The 21,321-nt window shown below is 48.7% G+C and overlaps 1 protein-coding gene and 1 long non-coding RNA gene across 5 annotated transcripts in view; both read left to right on the top strand.

The window, feature by feature from the left end:
- Positions 1-21,321, top strand: part of LOC118234912 (ubiquitin domain-containing protein 2) — a 33,579-nt gene that overhangs the window by 583 nt on the left and 11,675 nt on the right. For all 4 annotated transcript variants that reach the window (XM_035431772.1, XM_035431773.1, XM_035431774.1 and 1 more), the window contains exon 2: positions 14,817-15,053. In XM_035431772.1, the coding sequence (XP_035287663.1) occupies positions 14,817-15,053 (237 nt within the window). The remainder of the gene's footprint in view (positions 1-14,816; positions 15,054-21,321) is intronic.
- On the top strand, positions 7,741-8,899 carry LOC118234913. Its single transcript, XR_004766757.1, has 4 exons — positions 7,741-7,828; positions 7,891-8,156; positions 8,340-8,377; positions 8,699-8,899. It is a non-coding gene; the product is annotated as an uncharacterized LOC118234913 (long non-coding RNA).

Here is a 21,321-nt window from a genome sequence, read left to right on the forward strand (position 1 = left end):
GGAAACCCGATGCTCGCAGTTATGTCAGATTTTAGGTATTCCCGGAGTATGCTTTTTTATTTTTTTGGTCCGTACCGTGTGTTGGTTCTATGTGCATTGCCTCTTGTCTGTCTCTGTTCCGGATGGAATTCCCGTAAATTGCAGGCGCCGGGAACATCATCGACAGCAGCCCGCCGGTGCGATGGTTCCCCCGGGCCTCGTGCTCACTTAAAACACTAATGAAAACATGCATTCCCGAATATGCAGCGACGGTTACCATCGACTCTCTTTGTCTATTGCCGAAGAGCCAGACGTTTTCGTGACTTTGTGTCGCTACGCTGGCTTGCTCCGTTGTGAATGTGGGTCACTGTTTTTGCCTTTTGACGTGGAACGTGGAACTTAAGTGTGCAACCTATCAATGTGCTAACACTCGGAGCTTCGAAAGCTAATTGCTTGCACTGTATCATCCTGTAGACAAATGTGGTTTTCACAAACTTTGCTGGTGTTTGTAATAATGCATTTCCATCTTGTTAGTGTTACACATCTAGCTGTGGCTAAACTGTACGATATATAGCCAGTTGCACCCATTTAGCATGGATGCCACATACATTTAAAACTACCCGGACGATTATCATGTAATTATGTCATAAAAGTTTGATTCTCCTAATGCAAGAAGTTAAATTTGTTACGGACGGGACAAAGTAGATATACAGTGACGTCTACTGTAAACGGATTGAACGGGCTGAGGGAACACGAAAAGGGTGAAACGGTTAGTGTCTTGCGCTAACTATTTGGAGTTTTCAAGAGATGGTAAAAATGCTGACTTAAGCCAGGTAAAACTTATGATTTCATGAATTGCATGAAGACGTAGCATACACGGTCGCTGTCCGTGTTTAGCTGTCCCGCGAAACAGATTTTTATTTGGAATATCTATTCTTTGCTTTTGCCTGCTATTTTAACATCTGAAGGTGTGACCAGTTTTCAGGTAGCCTATCTGATGTCGTTGTGTGTATTATTATTTTTTGTGAATGCCAGGGTTGTAATAGTGTCATATGGAGAGGGTTGCTAGGTCACGTGAGGATTTCCAGCACAATGGCCCAACCGATTTATACCCACACAGACGTATCCTATTTGGGGAAGAAAGTGGGCGAAAATTGTGCCTGCTGAAATGATGATAGCAACTGAATGCATTTTATATAAATTAGCAGTACATACCAGCTTCCATTATACATAAGATCCAAGGCATCAAGTTTTTAGACGAGCGTGACTGTTTGGGTGCCATTTTAAATTGGTGACTTTTGCAAGAATGTCCTATCTCGAACCCAACAGCCACCCTGCTGCTGAAGTGCAAAGAGGGGTAAGGAAATCAACTTGGCAGTAGTTTAAGCCTCCGGTTTAAACCTAAACTGTATAACTTTATGGAAAGTGGAACAGCTACTGCTAATCTGTGAGATAAGTGGCAACTGTTCCAGTTGTAATGCATTTCGTGGCCCAGGGGGTTTAAACCTGAGGTGTACATGCCAAACAAAGTTTGTTGTAAATACCTTGGGGGTGCCCAGTCTTATCTGAGTCATTAGATTAATGGAAGATGCTGTAATAATTTGCCTCTTTATTTAGTTATTCATTCAGTTTCGAGAGGATGTTTCTTATCTTCTCGCTGCTGAGGCAGTCATGACTTGCAGCGGTAGCGGTTAGCCTACTTATCCGCTCAGAATGAAGCCCAGTAAGCTACACTGGCTAGTGTAACAAAGTAAGAAACCAGAAAAGCCTCGCTTCCATTGGTACATAATACCCTCGACTGTGGCGCTGATCCTCAGTGAAATGGGAGATGTCCTTCTTCTTCTTCAGCTTCTTCTTCTTCTTGCTGCCCTTGGACGCTGAACGAAGACACAGTGGCGGGCGACTCGTGAATTATTAAGTATTAATCCTGTCAGTCAGTACTATGGACAGGTCTACTGGAAGCTTGCTTCTCTGTGCAGCAGTGTCTTATCGATATCTTTCACAGGGGTTCCCGTAATCTGTTTACAAGCACGTCCCCATGCTGTATCCCAAAAATAAAAAATAATTGTGAATATATGCAGTGAGAGAAAGGGAGGGTGCTGTGTGTGTGTGTGTGTGAGAGAGAGAGAAATAGAGGGTGCTGTGTGTGTGTGTGTGTGTGTGTGTGTGTGTGTGAAAGGGAGAGTGCTCTGTGTGTGTGTGTGTGTGTGTGTGTGTGTGTGTGTGTGTGTGAAAGGGAGGGTGCTGTGTGTGTGTGTGTGAGAAAGGGAGGTTGATGCGTGTGTGTGTGAAAGGGAGGGTGCTGTGTGTGTGTGTGTGTGTGAAAGGAAGGGTGCTCTGTGTCTGTGTGTGAGAGGGAGAGAGAGAGAGAGTGGGTGGTGGGGAAGGGTGGTTTTAAGAGGGGTGCACACATACATTTTCAGCATTAGAGGGGCCCCACCACTGGTTGGTTACTTTTTGCCGAAAACAAGAAAAGAAGCCATTAGTTTTATTAGTGCATTGTAAATAAAATATTAATGATGATGTCAATAACTGACAAAAAGCTATTAATCGTATGTTTAGTCAGGGCCCTTGTAATCATCCTAATCCCCACCCCCACCCTACTCTAGAGAGGCCTGTGTGAGAGATATGTTTGTATTCTACAACTGTCAGTATTATTTTACCCCTGTTGCTGTGTTTCAGATTTCAATCAGATATTTTTGGCCAAATCGCTACGTACTGTTTCTATATCCGCTGTTTTTTAGGCCACAGAACAGGAGTTTTGGAGCTGTAGGAATATTGTCAAACTCAGGTTTATGTTGTGAATTATTTTGGGTAATTTATTTTATTTTAGCCTTTCTTTTGCCCTGCATATGTACTGCAACTTGAGGGAATTTCAGCAGAAGTGGTCTGCATCTTGTCTAATTTGATGTACGAATGTTCTGTGGCCCCTAAGATTGAGCATATGAACATTATGAAAGTTTTTTTTTTCCCCCCCATAAGCACCATGTGACACTGCAGGTCAAACCCTGCATCCTCATTCACATGCAGTACGCTTTCAGGCTGGGTCATTAACAATCTTAATGAATGATTTCATTTGGCGTTCCTTCATTAATACTTGGGTGATATAATAGATCTTGTTTCCTTAATTAACTAACATTTTCAGTGCTGTTACAAGTAGTCGATTAATGTCACGGTCAGTCCTTTCTGTTTGTGAAATTGTTGTTTCCTCGAATAAAACCGGTTTCCTGTTTTCCCATGATAGTGTTGATTAAATCATTTCTCTCACGTGACATTTGACCTGTGTGACCTCAGTAGAACTGGTATCCATTGCGCCCAGTGCCCCTCGTCCTCGGTGTCTGGCTGTGCCCCTGGGGACTGGCAGACAGGTGGGGTTGCAGCAGGGCTAAAGTTATGGCCCCAGGCAGAGGCTGGAACATGGACCAGTGTAGGAGCTGGAACAGAAGCAGGTGTAGGAGCTGGAACAAGAACAGGTGTAGGAACTGGAACAGGAACAGGTGTTAGAGCTCAAACTAGAACAGGTGTAGGTGCCAGAACAGGAGTGGGTGCTCAAACTAGAACAGGTATAAGTGCTGGAACAGGAAAAGGTGTAGTAGCTGGAACAGGTGTAGGAGCAGGAGCAGGAACAGGTGCAGGAGCTGTAACAGAAACAGGTGTTGGAGCTGGAACAAGAACAGATGTAGGAGCTGGAACATGGACAGATGTAGGTGCTGGAACAGGAGCTGGTGTAGTTGCTGGAACAGTCGGTACAGAAACATGGACAGGTACAGGAGTAGAGGGCAGTAGAAGAGCCGAGTCAGGGGCAAAAGCAGCAGCATGGGTCTGGTTTCATTTGAAAGAAGACAGGTGTTTTGGGAGGGGGCGACTTTGCCGTGGTGGGATTGAGTTCAATGCCTGCAAAGTAAACCTCTGTGTTTCTTTAGTTTTAGACCTCTTGTGGCTAAATCCCTTGCAGAAATTCCTTGAATAGCTTGGCGCGTAGCATTCTGAATATCTTACGACCCTCATCCAGATTTTTTTCCCATCGGGCCTGTTATTAAATTATTATTTTTTCCTCCAGGGCGCACTTGTAAAAGCATCTGGTGGCGCAGCGGTGAGTCTGAACCCCTGGTCGTCCCCTCTTTGAGCGCAGCCCCCCGGCCGGGTACATTCGGGTTTAGTTCCAGTTCAGCTCTTCCTCTGAGCAGAGTGTGCCCCTGCCTCCTGACGTATCCTGTTCCCGGCATGCCGTTTCCCCTTCAGATGGGGAACAGAGCCGCGCTGTCGGGGCTGCGTCGGCGTCGGCGTCAGTCCGTTCCGCTGAGCCCTGTCCGTCTGCGGCGCCGGCCTTGGTCTGGACATCCGTGTCTGTCTGAGCTTGGCGGCAGCGCTTCCACACGCGATGGCGCGCGGAATGCCTGAGTAGGATTTCGGTTCATGAAATGACCCTCGGCGTGGTGCGGGAGTACTAACAGTCTGGGGTTGGGGGTGGGCGGAGGAGGATGATTGGGGGCTGGGGTTCAGGGGGTGGGGGGTCAGATTGGCGGTTGGGGGTCGGGGTGGGGGTTGGGGGTTGGGACGAGTGACCTGGGTGAGGAACAATAGGCCCTGCCACGGAGGCCACGGTCGGGACGGCCGTCCCGGGACATCTGCTGCTCCTCTGTGCAGACGGCCCGCTCTCAATTATTTACACGGCTGTGAGCGCGCTCTCTGCTCCCTCCGCATTCTGACTGCATGAATCACAGGAGCGTTTAAGGAACGCCACGAGGGTCTGCGTACTTTTCTTCATCTCATTCCCTGCTCTTCTCTGGCCCCCGTTCCGCCTCCTCCCAAACACCGGAAGCATTGTCTGGGCACTAATGGGGGGGGGTGGGGGTGGTTATGTGTTTTCATGGCTTGCAAACTGTATATCTGCAGAGTCACTGCGCGATGATGAATTATGCACAATCCATCTCTCCGTCTCTCACGTGACCCTGTTCCGGTTGGCTGAGCGCTAAGGAGATGAAGCGCGTGCAGTTTGCCCTGGATGTTCGGTGTCCTACAGACCTCCCGTACCCTGGGCTCTGGGGCAGGCAAATCGCACGCATACAGCTGCCTTTAAGTTTATGTCGATCCCTTTTGCTGACTTCAGCCATTTTTTTCCCCCAACACTCTAGGTTTGGGGAATTTTACTGCAACACCATCATTGTTCTCATCACAAAGCAGCCAAGTTACTGGCAATCGATTTTTTTTATTGACCCAAGTAATGGACAGAAACGTGACATGCTGTATGAGTGCTTGTCAGAACAAAAGCTAGAAAGTGTGTAGGAGACACTGGAAAAACTAGAAAGAACTTTTTATTTTTCCTGACCCCAGAATCACACACCTACTTATCAGTGACTAATGTCCACATAAAGAAACTTCTTTAAAGCGATCTGGCAACTTGGCGCTGTTAAAGTTTTGGCAGCGTCGATGTTAATGTGGGAATAAAGAAAGGAGGTGGAGAAGGAGGCTTTGAGCTTTTTTAAACAGAGGCCTGGGAAGGAGTCTGGTCTCCCCCATGCATCCACAGCACCTCCTCCGTAACCATAACAACAACGATTCGCCTTCTCCTCGTCATCGAATGTTGGACTGCGTTCGCGCTGTCGCACAGCGGTTTGAAGTCACGGTCTTTATCTCTCCCAGGTGACCAGGGCTTTGCGAACATAGACAGGTACAAAAATAGGATTTTTTCTTCTCCCGTTTTGACCAGTAATGCTAATTTTACCCTGGGACCAATCGGTTGATCAGATGGAGGGTTACGACTTTCGACCAATCAGGATAGGGTAACCTCACTGATATACCAATTCAGTGTCATTTAATGCATGTGTATATGACTGATTTTTAAAGCAGCTATTGTGGTTAAAATATCACTCACCTTTTTTCTCTCTCTCTAGCATTCATTATTGGTTGATGCCCTTATAAGGTAATACAGTGAGGTCATCCCACGCCATGCTGATGAACAGCAGTGGTCGACATGCAACAAATGACACTTATTTGGGCAGTTGAGATGTATGAGGTAAACGTCACATGACTAGCAGGTTTTCAGGACTGAGAGACACAGCGTGACCTGACTGTGGGCGGTGTGCAGGCCGCGGGTGAGACGTGGTGTGGTTTCCTCCGATCATGTGACCAGCCACATGTATGTGGATTGGCCAGTGGAATTCCGGCCCACTGTGTTCCTCATTCCTCCTTGGGATGAAGAGGTACTATGAGCAGGCAGATGGGCGGACACGGTGGCATAGTGGTTAGCACTGTCACCTCACAGCAAGAAAGTCCTGGGTTCGAATCTTGAATTGGGGCCTTTCTGTGAGGAGTTTGCATGTTCTCCCCGTGTTCGCGTGGGTTTAGTCCAGGTACTCCTCCCACACTCAAAGACATGCATGTTAGGTTAGGTGCGTTGCCCTTGACCAAGGCACTGCCCTCAGAACTGGAGTTGGTCCCCGGGCGCTGCACTGTGGCTGCCCACTGCTCCTAAGTAACTAGGATGGGTCAAATGCAGAGGACAAATTATCCTGCGGGGTTCAATAAAGTATATCTTATCTTATCTTATCTTATGGTGGAGATGGTTTCCCATGAGAGGGTGGAGGTAGTTTTCCAGGAGAGGATGGAGACAGTCTGGGAAACTGTTTCCTGGGAGAGGGTAGATGTGGTTTCCCAGGAGACGGTTACCTGGGAGACGGTGGAGACGGCTACCTGGGAGAGGGGGGAGGCGGTTTCCCGGGAGGCAGTAGAGACAATTTCCTGACAGTGCCAGACATGAATCCTGGCCCAGCCCCATCCTCCCTGGGCCCCCCATCCCAGCAGGGCCCTGCTATTGGCTTATCCCAGCCTGCTACAGTCTCCATACACCTGACTCAGTGGGTTCCAGTCTGACAGATTCTCTCTCTCTCTCTCTCTGCCTCTCTCTCTCTCTCTCTCTCTCTGTCTGTCTGTCTCTCTCTCTCTCTCTCTACCCTTTCTGCACTCTCATTCCCTACCTCTACTTGTTTTTCTCTCACCACTTTTTCTCTGTCACTCTCTCTCCCTTTTCTGCTCTCTCCCTCCCTACCTCCAGGTGTTTCTTTTTCCTTCTTTTTCACTCTGTTTATTTTTGTCTCAGATATAGGGTTGTCTTATCCCCGTGTGATTTATGTGTTTCATCTCTTATGCAACTTTGTGGGTTTGGCTGGTGGTGAATCTAAGGAGAAATGGCATTTGAGAAACAAAAGAGAACTTGCATTTGGGTTAACCAACCATGACAACGTTATTTTGGTGACAAAGCACAGTTGTATTGACTGAAGACCAATAGAAGTCTGTGCACTTTCTTAACACAACCTGCATCCCCATTGGTTGTCGCCTTCAATTTTCTTTGTCTGAAAAAGCTACACAAAGCACCTGGAAGAAATTGTGACTCTCAGTCTCCTTTAGTCTCATTGTTAGTGATCTTTTGTGTGTACCAGTGTGTTTTCAGGCCAGTTTGATTCGGGTTTAATGTATTTAGTTACGCACAGGGTCCAAAGTGTGCTTGTGTATGGAATGTGACTGTGGAATGGCTCTCAGATGGTTCTTATCTGGGAGGCTAATAAGGTCCATGCCACAGTAAGTGGATTCCCCTTATGGCCTGGAAGTGTGTGGTTTTTTGGGTGGAACCGAAGCAGAAGTGCAGTCTGTCTCGATACTCCGGTGTGCAGTGAAGACGGCTACTCGCACACTCTCTCACACGGACAGACACGCGAGTCGATGCTCAGACGAGGGCACGTGTGCGCACACTGGTGTCCACAGTCTCACACGTACAGGTGTGCGCACACGTGACCACAGTCTCACACGTACAGGTGTGCGCACACTGGTGTCCACAGTCTCACACGTACAGGTGTGCGCACTCTGGTGTCTCACACGTACAGGTGTGCGCACTCTGGTGTCTCACACGTACAGGTGTGCGCACACTGGTGTCCACAGTCTCACACGTACAGGTGTGCGCACTCTGGTGTCCACAGTCTCACACGTACAGGTGTGCGCACGCTGGTGTCCACAGTCTCACACGTACAGGTGTGCGCACACTGGTGTCCACAGTCTCACACGTACAGGTGTGCGCACACTGGTGTCCACAGTCTCACACGTACAGGTGTGCGCACACTGGTGTCCACAGTCTCACACGTACAGGTGTGCGCACACTGGTGTCCACAGTCTCACACGTACAGGTGTGCGCACACTGGTGCCTCACACGTACAGGTGTGCGCACGCTGGTGTCCACAGTCTCACACGCACAGGTGTGCGCACACTGGTGTCCACAGTCTCACACGTACAGGTGTGCGCACGCTGGTGTCCACAGTCTCACACGTACAGGTGTGCGCACACTGGTGTCCACAGTCTCACACGTACAGGTGTGCGCACACTGGTTTCCACAGTCTCACACGTACAGGTGTGCGCACACTGGTGTCTCACACTTACAGGTGTGCGCACTCTGGTTTCCACAGTCTCACACGTACAGGTGTGCGCACGCTGGTTTCCACAGTCTCACACGTACAGGTGTGCGCACGCTGGTGTCCACAGTCTCACACGTACAGGTGTGCGCACACTGGTGTCCACAGTCTCACACGTACAGGTGTGCGCACACTGGTTTCCACGGTCTCACACGTACAGGTGTGCGCACACTGGTGTCCACAGTCTCACACGTACAGGTGTGCGCACGCTGGTGTCTCACACGTACAGGTGTGCGCACTCTGGTGTCTCACACGTACAGGTGTGCGCACACTGGTTTCCACAGTCTCACACGTACAGGTGTGCGCACACTGGTTTCCACAGTCTCACACGTACAGGTGTGCGCACACTGGTGTCCACAGTCTCACACGTACAGGTGTGCGCACACTGGTGTCCACAGTCTCACACGTACAGGTGTGCGCACACTGGTGTCCACAGTCTCACACGTACAGGTGTGCGCACACTGGTGTCTCACACTTACAGGTGTGCGCACACTGGTGTCCACAGTCTCACACGTACAGGTGTGCGCACACTGGTGTCCACAGTCTCACACGTACAGGTGTGCGCACGCTGGTGTCCACAGTCTCACACGCACAGGTGTGCGCACACTGGTGTCCACAGTCTCACACGCACAGGTGTGCGCACTCTGGTGTCTCACACGTACAGGTGTGCGCACGCTGGTGTACACAGTCTCACACGTACAGGTGTGCGCACGCTGGTGTCCACAGTCTCACACGTACAGGTGTGCGCACGCTGGTTTCCACAGTCTCACACGTACAGGTGTGCGCACGCTGGTTTCCACAGTCTCACACGTACAGGTGTGCGCACGCTGGTTTCCACAGTCTCACACGTACAGGTGTGCGCACACTGGTGTCCACAGTCTCACACGTACAGGTGTGCGCACACTGGTGTCCACAGTCTCACACGTACAGGTGTGCGCACGCTGGTTTCCACAGTCTCACACGTACAGGTGTGCGCACGCTGGTTTCCACAGTCTCACACGTACAGGTGTGCGCACACTGGTGTCCACAGTCTCACACGTACAGGTGTGCGCACACTGGTGTCCACAGTCTCACACGTACAGGTGTGCGCACACTGGTGTCCACAGTCTCACACGTACAGGTGTGCGCACGCTGGTGTCCACAGTCTCACACGTACAGGTGTGCGCACGCTGGTGTCTCACACGTACAGGTGTGCGCACTCTGGTGTCTCACACGTACAGGTGTGCGCACACTGGTGTCTCACACGTACAGGTGTGCGCACGCTGGTGTCCACAGTCTCACACGTACAGGTGTGCGCACGCTGGTGTCTCACACGTACAGGTGTGCGCACTCTGGTGTCTCACACGTACAGGTGTGCGCACACTGGTGTCTCACACGTACAGGTGTGCGCACGCTGGTGTCCACAGTCTCACACGTACAGGTGTGCGCACGCTGGTGTCTCACACGTACAGGTGTGCGCACACTGGTTTCCACAGTCTCACACGCACAGGTGTGCGCACTCTGGCCCGCGCGGACCAATGCGCTCGCTGACACGCTGAAAGACGCATGCGCACCTGCATACGAGTTATGCATACAGACACGTGCAGTCATACACGTGTAGGCACTTACACGCTTGGGAGTGCCCTTGCACACTCACACACGCGTGGTGCTTCAGAAGACAGCATTGGTTAGCCAGAAGATTAGCCATTAGCAACCCTTCTGTTTCATCTGCTGCTTCTTTAAGGTCTGCATGCTGATGACCCTCTTGGGGCTTTTGTGAAGATTAAAATTTGCACATTTTAATCTTGCAAAAACATGTTTAGTTTTGTGTTTTCCATTCCTCATTCTTGTATTTAATTAACCAGGCTCTTTGTACGTCCCGATCCGAGTATTCTTTGAGGACCAGATCCATTGTGAATTATCTTTGGATCATGCTGTAGTTTGTGTTGCCCGTGTGTGTGTATGTGTGAGTGTGCGCATGTGTGTATGTGTGCACATTACATGTATGCAAAAGGACACTTTACGGCAAGGTTAGAACGTAGAAGAACATCACTCTAGCTAAAGTGCTGTACCCTTAGTCTCCTTCTTGAGCCTATCATGGCATTTAATGTTAGGTTTTTACATTGCGGAACATTCCAATAACATAACGTTGTAGTTCCAGCTGTAAATGGGAGGACTCAATACAAAAACAGCTGTTTCTGTAAAATGGTAAAAAATGTCCAGTATGCATGTAAAATACCATGAAATAAAAGTTGATTGACTGTTCTTTTGTTTCATATTCATCTTTTGTTCTCAAATATCGATTCCAGCTGATATGGGTAGCTGTGTAGTATAATGGGTAAGGGACTGGTTTTGTAACTTAAAGGTCACAGGTTCGATTCATGGGTTTGGACACTGTCGTTGTGCCCCTGAAAAGAAACCTTCTGTTTATGTTCTTTTGTGTGTACCAATGTGTTTCACCGTGTGTTTGCTCTGTGTATATGCAGCTGTGTAGTGGGTGCAGTGTAAATGCTGTGTAATAAGATGTGGAAGTCGCTCAGGCTGATTGCCAGTACTGTATGATTTATGCAGTCAGCTCTGACACTGATAGACTGGTCCCTGCTCTTTGCCTGGCCGTTGTGTAAGTGACTGTGGGTGAGAGCATCCGCTGAACGCTTGAATCTGCGTGTAAACGCAATGCCACACGACACAGGAGGGTAGCTGAGTTCTCGGCTTTCAGAACGCGGCAATTGGTAACGTGTAGCACCCGCCCACCGACCTGTACCTTTCTCAGGAAATTAAAATGAAGAATTCTTTGAGGACCAGATCCACTGTGAATTCACTTTGTGTGTGTGTGTGTGTGTGTGTGTGTGTGTGGACGCGTGTGTGTGCGCGCATGTGGATGTGTGTGTGTATATGCTTGTAGATGTGTGTGTGTGCGTGTGTGCTTGTCTGTGCGCATGTGTGTGCGTGTGTGTGTGTGCATGTGCGCGTGTGTGTGTGAGCGTGTGTGTGTGTGTGTGCTTGTCTGTGCGCATGTGTGTGCGTGTGTGTGTGTGCATGTGCGCGTGTGTGTGTGTGAGCGTGTGTGTGTGCAGGTGCGCGTGTGTGTGCGCGTGTGCGTGTGTGTGTGTGTGTGCGTGCGTGTGTGCTTGTGCGTATGTGTGTGTGTGTGTGTGTGTGCAGGTGCGCGTGTGTGTGTGCATGTGCGCGTGTGTGCATGTGCGTATGTGTGTGCGTGCGTGTGTGCTTGTGCGTATGTGTGTGTGTGTGTGTGTGCAGGTGCGCGTGTGTGTGTGCATGTGCGCGTGTGTGTGTGTGGTGTGTGCAGGTGCGCATGTGTGTGCATGTGTGTCTGTGTGTGCATATGCGCGTGCGTGTGCGCCTGTGTGTATGTGTGCGCGTGTGTGTGTGTGAGTGTGTGTGAATTCTCAGCATTCAGAAAGCTGCGACCAGCAATGCGTAGCTTCCGCCAACCCAGCCTATGCTGTACTCAGCTCCCCATCATTCACCTGTCCACTTAGACCAAAGGACATTCAAACAGTAAAAGTGTCCGCTCCACACTATTCACTGTATTTCACTTCATTTCCTTATTTATGTAGGCGTCTGGTTCCTCCGTTACCAGCGTGACAGGAAATTAAAGACTGCAGACCTTGATGCAACAGGAGGAAATGGGTTCTCCCCCTATGCCCCTGTCCACGAGTGCAGGGGACCGTGTCAAACCCGCCCTCTTGGCAAGCGCTTCATTATCTTCAGCTTTTTGCGTCAGTCACAAATTGAATTTATTTATTTTCTTCTTCTTCTGTTTTTTTTTTTTTTTCCTGGCCTGTTTCTGGGTCACTGGCAGGGTGCATTGAGAGCAGCAGTTACTGGGCTGAATTATTGATGGAGACCGGGTGTGCCGTAGTTTGCCAAATGCCTGCAAGCGATCCGCCGACCCCCCACCCCCCACACCCCCCCGCTTGTCCTGTACCCTTTGTAAGTGGCTGTGGCCGGTGTGGAGAGAAACGGTGCGTTTGGCTCCAGGAGCAGAGCAGTTACAGGCTGCTGTTGCCAGTCCGCTGTTTGGCAAGTGTCCTGTTACGGAATCTGGAAAAGGTTCTAGAACCTGTATTTTCAACAGGATCCGAAAAGGTTCTAGATGTTCTAGAACCCAGGCCTGTTTCGTTATTTCACTCTGTGTCCATATGGCAGGTGCTTTTATCCAGTTTGACTTCATAAAACAAATTACTCAAGGGACAGCTCACATTCTGTGGGTTTTTAAAATATTATTTTAGTTTTTGTGTGTGTTTCTCACAACCAGCTTGCTTTACAATCACTGGTAATGAGGCAGTCAGGAGTTTGTGTTCTGAAGCAAGAAAAACAAAACTTAGAGGCTGTAAAAATGAACAGCTGCTTTTTTTATTTTAAAGCATTTATTTGTAACTTTAATGTCAGAATCGGGTCTGCTGTTGAAGTGTTGAACTGCTGTGTCAGTCTATAACTTATGGGGAAGGTTCCAGAACAGATGTGTATTCAGAGGGGTAGAAGCGAGGCATATATGGAGACCCTTCTAGAACACACGTTTGTTCTGCGAGTCGGTGCGGTTTGTGGGAATGATTTTAGAACGCGTGTTTGTTCTGAGGGAAAGGGGTGAGGCATCGGAAAGATCCGAGAACACACGTGGGGCGGAGTTGGAGCTTTTCGCCGTCCTCACCAGTCCCAGATGCTCGGTCTTCCCTCAGTCACGGCAGCCAGATGTTTTCCCATCAAGCCCCTCTCTCTGCTCTCCGGACCCCGCCAATGGCGGATCTCGGCTGCCGGCCAGATCGAGCGCATCGAGCGCTAACAGCCAGGCTCGCTCTCAGGGCTGGATATGTCTGATCAGTGCCAGGGCCCTGATAAGAGCTCTGCGGCCAGGCTGTCTGCGTGCATCGAGCGGGGCCTTGTGCTAATCCTCCTTCTGCTGCTTATTATGACTGTGCCGTCCCTAATGGCATTGATCTGTTCCCCCAAGTCTTTGGTGCAGTGGTACTAAAGGGTGATCTGAGCTGGGGTGGGAATGTGTAAAGATGGAGGCAGAGTGTGTGTGTACAGTGTGTACCTGAGTGTGTGTGCGTGCATGTGTGTGTCTGTGCGTGTGTGTGTTTTTCTGTGTGTGTGTGTGTGTGTGTGTGTGTTTTTCTGTGTGTGTGTGTGTGTGTGTGTGTGTGTGTGTTTTTCTGTGTGTGTGTGTGCGTGCATGTGTGTGTCTGTGCGTGTGTGTGTTTTTCTGTGTGTGTGTGTGTGTGTGTGGATGAGTCAGTGCGGACAGGTCTGTACTGGCGTGGGAGTGGAGGGGAGAGACGGGAAGACGAGGAATGAGGAAGTCTTTCCGCCTGTGTGTCACACACACACACATACACACACACATATACACAGACACAGCTGTCTCCAGGTCTGAACCACACACACTTGCACACATACACATACATACACACACACACACACACACACACCACATGTAGGAAACAGGAAGCAATAAAGCCATTCCTTCCTGTACCAGCACTGCTTGGTTTGGTCCCATTTCACACTAAATGCATTAATGCACACACTGATAAGACTAACATAACCACTTAACTTTTATTTGCTTATTTGCTTTAATTATTTTATATAATTAATTATTATTACTTTTTTTGTTGTACTTGTTTAATTGAATTGAGAAAATCCTCTTTGCTATATTCAACCTTAAGATATTATCAACAAAATTAATTTAAAAGGATTTTTTGTCAATTTTATTTGTGTTTTTTTTTTTTTTTTTTTTTACATGTAATACACATGTGAATGTGACATTGTGGCAGTTATCATGTTTGAATATGACAGTGTTGCAGTTATGTGTAAATATGGCAGTGTTTCAGTTATCATGTTTGAATATGACTGTGGCAGTTATGTGTAAATGTGACAGTGTGGCAGTTATCATGTTTGAATATGACAGTGTTGCAGTTATGTGTAAATGTGACAGTGTGGCAGTTATCATGTTTGAATATGACTGTGGCAGTTATGTGTAAATGTGACAGTGTGGCAGTTATCATGTTTGAATATGACAGTGTTGCAGTTATGTGTAAATGTGACAGTGTGGCAGTTATCATGTTTGAATATGACAGTGTGGCAGTTATGTGTAAATGTGACAGTGTGGCAGTTATCATGTGTGAACATGGCAGTGTGGCAGTTATCATGCTTCAGTATGACACTGTGGCAGTTATTATGTTTGAATATACCAGTGTGGCAGTTATCATGCTTCAGTATGACAGTGTGGCAGTTATCATGTATGAATGTGACAGTGTGGCAGTTGTCATGTGTGAATGTGAGTGTGACCCTCACACTCGTGTGAATTTGAGGATGTGGCGTGAGGATGTGACGTGGCGGGCGTGACGCTGACAGGCCCCACTCTCTGTGTCCCAGTTGCCCTGGGGCGGAACCACTCTCTGAAGCGGGACAAGCCCAAATGGAAGAGCGACTACCCCATGACAGACGGGCAGCTGCGGAGCAAGCGCGATGAATTCTGGGACACGGCGCCCGCCTTCGAGGGCCGCAAGGAGATCTGGGATGCGCTCAAGGCCGCCGCCCACGCCTTCGAGAGCAACGACCACGAGCTGGCGCAGGCCATCCTGGACGGGGCCAGCATAACCCTCCCGCACGGTAGGGAGGAGTCCCGCCCCGCCGTCCTTCTCTTCATCTCTCTCTCTCTCTCTATCTTTATCTCCCTCCCTCTCTCTCTTTCACACACACACACGCTCTTTATCTTTATCTCTTTCTCTCACACACACCCACACACACACACTCTCTCTCACACACACACACACGCACACACTCTTACACACACACACACACTCTCACACACACACACACAGACACACCCACACACACACACACTCTCTCTCACACACACACACACACTCTTTATCTTTATCTCTTTCTCTCACACACACCCTCTCACACACACACACACACACACACACACTCTCTCACACACACACACACACACACACACACTCTCTCTCACACACACACACACACCCACACACACACTCTCTCTCTCACACACTCTCACACACAAACACACACCCACACACACACACACTCTCTCTCACACACACACACACACTCTTTATCTCTGTCTTTATCTCTTTCTCTCACACACACACACGCACACACACTCTTTCTCTCACACACACACACACACACACTGTTTCTCTCTCATAAACAATCTCTCTTTTTCTCTCTCTCTCTCACGCACAATCTCTCTTTCTGTTTTTCTCTCTCTTTCTCTCTGTCTCACACACACACACGCATCCTGTATCTTTCTCTGTCTCACACACACTCTCTCTCACATACACACACTGCAAATAGATCAAATTGCCTTTATCTGTCCTTGTGGAGACAGGGGCCTTCAGGAAGGAGTCAGGGAAGGGAGGAGGGGACGTGAATAGATAAATAAACCAATCAGCTCTGACCATCATAAAACTACTGCTGGGGGGAGAAACTTGGGGCTGGGGGGGGGAGTATGAGAGGGAGAGAAGGAAGCAGATATGTATAAAAACGGAGAGGGATGGTGGGAAATGGGGAGGCTGAGGAGGACGGAGGTAGAAACAAATGATAGAATGGGAGAGAGCAAGATGAAAAGCTGAGAGCATGAATTAGAGGAAGGAAAAGGTTGGAGAGAGGGAGAGTGACTGAGACTGAATTGTGGAAGGGAGTAAAGGAGCACTAAAAATGCATTGCAGATGTGTGTGTGTGTGTGTGTGTGTGTGAGTGAGTGTCTGTCTGTCTTCCCATCCGTCCATCTGCCTGTCTGCCTATCAGTCTGCCTGTCTGTCCGTCTGCCTATCTGCCTATCAGTCTGCCTGTCCGTCTGTCTGTCTCCCTGCCTGTCTGCCTCCTTGCCTATCTGCCTGTCTGTCTTTCTGTCTCCCTGTCTCCCTGCCTCCTTGCCTATCTGCCTGTCTGTCTTTCTGTCTCCCTGTCTCCCTGCCTCCTTGCCTATCTGCCTGTCTGTCTTTCTGTCTCCCTGTCTCCCTGCCTCCTTGCCTATCTGCCTGTCTGTCTTTCTGTCTGTCTGCCTGTCTGCCTGTCTGCCCTCTCGAGCTGCCATTACCCATATTGTGCAATGCTTGTGACCGGGGTAATTAGCCCTGCTGTACACCCCTGGAGCCTGAGGTAAGAAGCGGGCCAATCCCCCCCTGCCACTGTGGGTGGGCGGGACCGCAGGACGAGGCCAGACTGCTGCTCACTGTCAGCGCTCTGTCACTGGCCATTTCGGTCTGCCAGGTGCTGATTTATCAGGGCTGCAAAGGGCAGCGTTGCTTTGGTAACAGGCTTCCTCCCTGCGGCCCTGCACCGTCAGGGCGAGTGGGGTAGCATAGAGGTTAGAGTGCTGGGCTTGCCTGAAATGTAATGTAGTTGTAAAATTACGGCCCGACAACAGCTGCTCTGTGTTTCCGGCTGTTATGGGGTCCCGTTCCTGGACGCAATCTCACAGTCCTGATACAGTAAATCAGGGTTGAGCGAGTACAGCCGGGGTTGCTGGTAGCAGTGAGTTGGCCCTCACTGACTCTGCCAAAAAAGGGTTACCATTTACCATGCACAATATATATACTGTGTGTGTGTGTAACTGGTTTTGGTTGTGTGTGTATGCGATATTGCTGTGTGTGAGTTCTCTGGAGATTGTGTTGATGTAACTGCTGTGAAAGGTCTGGCATGGTTGAAAGTTCTTACCAGGTGCAAAACCGCTTTCTCACACCCTCAGCTGCCCCACTGTCAGCCACATACTAGTTTATTCACCTTTGTTTCTGTCTGTTCAGTGTCATACTGAGAGTGTCCGTCCATGGAGCCGCTCTATCTCTCTCACCCGCTGCGATAGATCACCCTCCGGCAGGACCGCGACCTCAGTTAGCCCTGTCCCTGCGCCGTCGTTCGCCCCGGCGGGAGACGGCACTGCAGCTCTCCTCGGTAATGATCAGCCATTTTGGCTCAGGGAGCGTGACGTCCAATTAGCGCAGCTATTTCCCGGCGCCTTCTTTCTTCTCCCAGCCTGCTCGCACGTCGATCGCGCAACCCCCCCGCTACGTTCCCGAAAAGACGGCTGTCAGCGTTTCCCGAGAGCCGAGCCCGCTCGGCGGATTGGCGGACGAGGCGGACCAGGAGAGAGCCCCTCCGCTGTTCAGCGGCTGTGGTCCGTGACACCGCCTGCCACCGGAAGAAATGAGCGCGGCGTGCAGCCGTGCGTGGCTAATGGCTAATTAAGTGCTCACAGTCGCAAATCAGAAAATATCTGCGGTACCGGGGTCTCGACAATCCCGTCTACCCCAGTTCTGTCATCTTGTGGATTTTGCCGATCTGAGAGTATTCGACGTGCAATCGCATCGAATTCGTGAAAAATGTTACCCTCGCAGCCTCCTTCCTAGGCACTCGCGACAAACATGCCCTCAGGAGGACAGAAGCAGCTAGGCTGTGAGATAATGGGATGATGTGTCACCGTGGGAGCCGCCCAAACTGCGAGATGGATCAGAGGTCAGACACTTAAGTTTATAACAAAAGCCTGTCTCCTTATCGCTGGGAACAAAAACACATGGAAACAAAAACATAGGAATGAAATTAACGGTTGTGGCCGGGTAATTAAAATACATCACCGTGGCAACGGGCAAACGGTATTGGCGAGAAACAGTATAGCCATGGTGTCGTGGAACACCAGAGCAAACTGTAGGAAAACGCAGCTAAATCCCCAGACTACTAATGGTGATTATTGGCTAATTGCTTTGTTTTCTAACCTGAGGATTTCTGTCTTAGTGGCCTTTTACGCTGGAATTATCGATATTTTTCCTTCAACGCTGTAGAAGAATGAAGGTGTGGTGTAGGCTACTGTCCCCGTGAGCAAACGCAACAACATTTCCAGTTGACGTTTAGAGGGATGGAAATCTCGGTTGAGACATAAACGGACTTGGTTAACCCCAATATAGCAAAAGTTTAATCAGAACGTAGCCTGGCAATGTCTGGGTAAAATCTGAGCTATATTGGGGTTAACATAGTCTGTTTAACCCCAATATAGTCAGCTGGAAAACTTTCACTTTTCACCATTGCGTTTCACTTTTCATCGCAAAAAGTGTTCACTGGGGTTTGGCTTCTGGGGTCAGGGTGGGCTATGTGTCACCATGTGGAGTTTTAAAAACCACTCAGTCATGGCTTTCAGATGTTATTCACACCTCAGGTGAGCAGGGAGAGAGAGTGGTAGGACGTTGGCTCCTCCTGGAGTTTGCCAACATGTATAACATAAAAGGAACAAGAGGGGAAAAAAAAACAGAAAAGCAAGTCACTGAAGAAAAAAAACCGTAGAAACATTTGCTAACTTGTTGGGGATTTAAAAATAGATGCAGTTTTGATCTTCTCCTAGGTGACTTGGAGTGTCATATTCATCTTTTCTTTTTTTTTTTTAAATGTAAGAAAGCCATTTCCGCTTCATCAGCATTTCTCATTTGCTGTGATTCCCATGCCATTTAAACTGAAAAAAGTTAACCTTTCTCAGGCAGAAATTCGTACGTACTTTTAAAAAGATGCAGTCATTTGGGGTCCTGTTTGAAGCTGTGGTGGTCTTATGAGCAAGATAATCCCGCAATCTCTCCCCAACCCCCCCCCAGGATTTCACTCGGTTTGTGTGGTCAGAATGACCTGTTGCCGGAGAAACCCCCCCTTTTTTCAAAGGCCCGTTTACCAGGACTCGACCATGTCCTGCGAATTTCTGTAATCCAGCTGTAGAGCATCTCGACTCAAAATGAGAATGAAAACCTGGCTGTGGGGGAAGATGGGGTTTGGGGGGGGGGGGGTCTAAATCATATCTGAAAGAGAAAAATGACTACAGCTTTACCGGAGCCAGGTGAATTTCACAACGAGCTTGCAGGAAGACGCGGCCGCTGCATGAAATGAAATGTTCCACCGTCTCTGACGTAGACGCCGCTTTGAGAGAGAGATCGCGTGGGTCCTGAGGTCGGGGGGCAGGAGGCTTTTTGAAGGCTAGTTTTCAGAAATAGGTCAAATTCAATTCACTCCTCTGTACTGTGGAAGGATGCATCATTATCAAGTCCCAGCATGCTTTGTGGTCGTATAGGAAATAGACCAGAGGACAGGCGACAACGAGAGCTGACCGTGAAAACTCCGCTGTTAGAGTCGATAAGAGGAAGGTCACCGTGTTCACGGTGCCGTTTGATCTGCGCCGACGCTCAGATGGTGGCAGGAAGCACAGGCCACGTGATGATGCAATTTCCTGTGGCGAAAATAGCATTGTTTATGACAGCGCATTTTCTACTCTAAATGCCTTTGTTTGTGCGCTTGCACGGTGCGAAACTGTCAAGTGCGGCTCGGTGAACCGGTACTCTTCCTGAAAGCTGCGAGTCTCAGCAGAGTCTTAAAGACCCGATGAAATGATAGAATTCTCAAAGCAGTCCATGCCACCCCGAAAATAATTCTGAAGGTTAGCTGCGATTCTAAAAAAAAAAACACCTTGTAGACAATTGGCCATATATCGTATAAGGGGGGTGAACAGCGGAGGTGCGTTCTGTTGGAGAGCGTTTAATTCCCAGAGCCCTGAAACAGGTTTTATAACGCTCTCTCTCCACCCACATATTTGTGTTTTTGGCAGTTGTCTGCAGTCGGCGAGCAGTTCCTCCGCCCGTTAATCTGAGAATTGTTCCAAGTCCGTTGGGTGTAACGTGCGCGCTGTTGTGCTCGGAGAATAACGGCTTCGGCGAGAAGCTGAGTATTAGTCATTTTTTATTATTTGAGGAGTGTGGAAACGTTTTTTATTGTGAATTTTTAGAAATGCTTCCACAGAGACTTCACAGATCAGTGTGAAGTCCTCCTCTGTTTATAGGACTGTTACTGTGGGGCCTGTTTCAAATGAACTGGCAAGTACTGATCTACCTGGGCTCTGCAAGCAGACACTTCATGTAGTAGGCCTCAGTCTGCCCCTTGCATGGTAATGACAGCTCTCTAGCAGTGTAGTATAATAGTAAAGGAACTAATCTTGTAACTGAAAGGTTGCAGGTTTGATTCCCAGGTGGGACATTACCGCTCTGGAAAAATGCCCTTAATGCAGGGCTGTCCAATCTTATCCAAAAAGGGCCAGTGTGAGTGCAGGTTTTTGCTTCAACCCAACACTAAGACACCTGATTCAGCGAATTAACTAATCATGGTTTCAATCAAGTAGAATCAGGTGTCTTATTGCTGGGCTAAAATAAAAACCTGCACCCACGCCGGCCCTTTCCGGTTGTGTAATTCAATTTAGTATAATGACTACTGACAAATCTACTTACAGAAGCTGGTGGCATGCTGGGTAATGTAGTTCCATTGTTCTATGGATGATAGCTTGTAATGTGTTGATAATGTGAAGTGCTTTTTGCTGTGCATGAAAGGTCATTTGAGAGGTGAGTATCTCTAATCTGTCTCCCAGTAAACTAATAATACAATTTTGTGAATGCAGCATTTTTTTTCTACCACGAGTGAAAGTTCCTCCATTATTTTATCTTAGCTCTTATTGAGCCTGAGGTGCCTTTTAATGTCCAAATTTAAGGATTTAAAATCTTTACAGTAGTGACCGCACTCATGGGAGTGTGAGGCCTTGTAAAGCTCAAAATGTAAGGGGTTTCCATATGATATGCACCAGTCACTGTCTTGTTGTGGGAGAAAGTCATTTTAATTGGGTCAAACATATGAGTGATCGAAAGCTCACTATAACTCTGCTTTCATAGGTGAATGTAGGTGTTTTCCAGGCTTGCGCGGATGGTGTTGGTCTGAAATAGAGACGGTGAACCCGGGTCCGTACAGGACTGCCTAACCTTTGCCTTCGTGGAATTTCCCCTTCATGCAGATGCATATTAAACTGTAGATCATACTACCGAGCTACTGACATGAGTTAAGA

The sequence above is a fragment of the Anguilla anguilla genome, chromosome 9 (assembly GCF_013347855.1).
Source record: "Anguilla anguilla isolate fAngAng1 chromosome 9, fAngAng1.pri, whole genome shotgun sequence".
Lineage (NCBI taxonomy): Eukaryota > Metazoa > Chordata > Actinopteri > Anguilliformes > Anguillidae > Anguilla > Anguilla anguilla.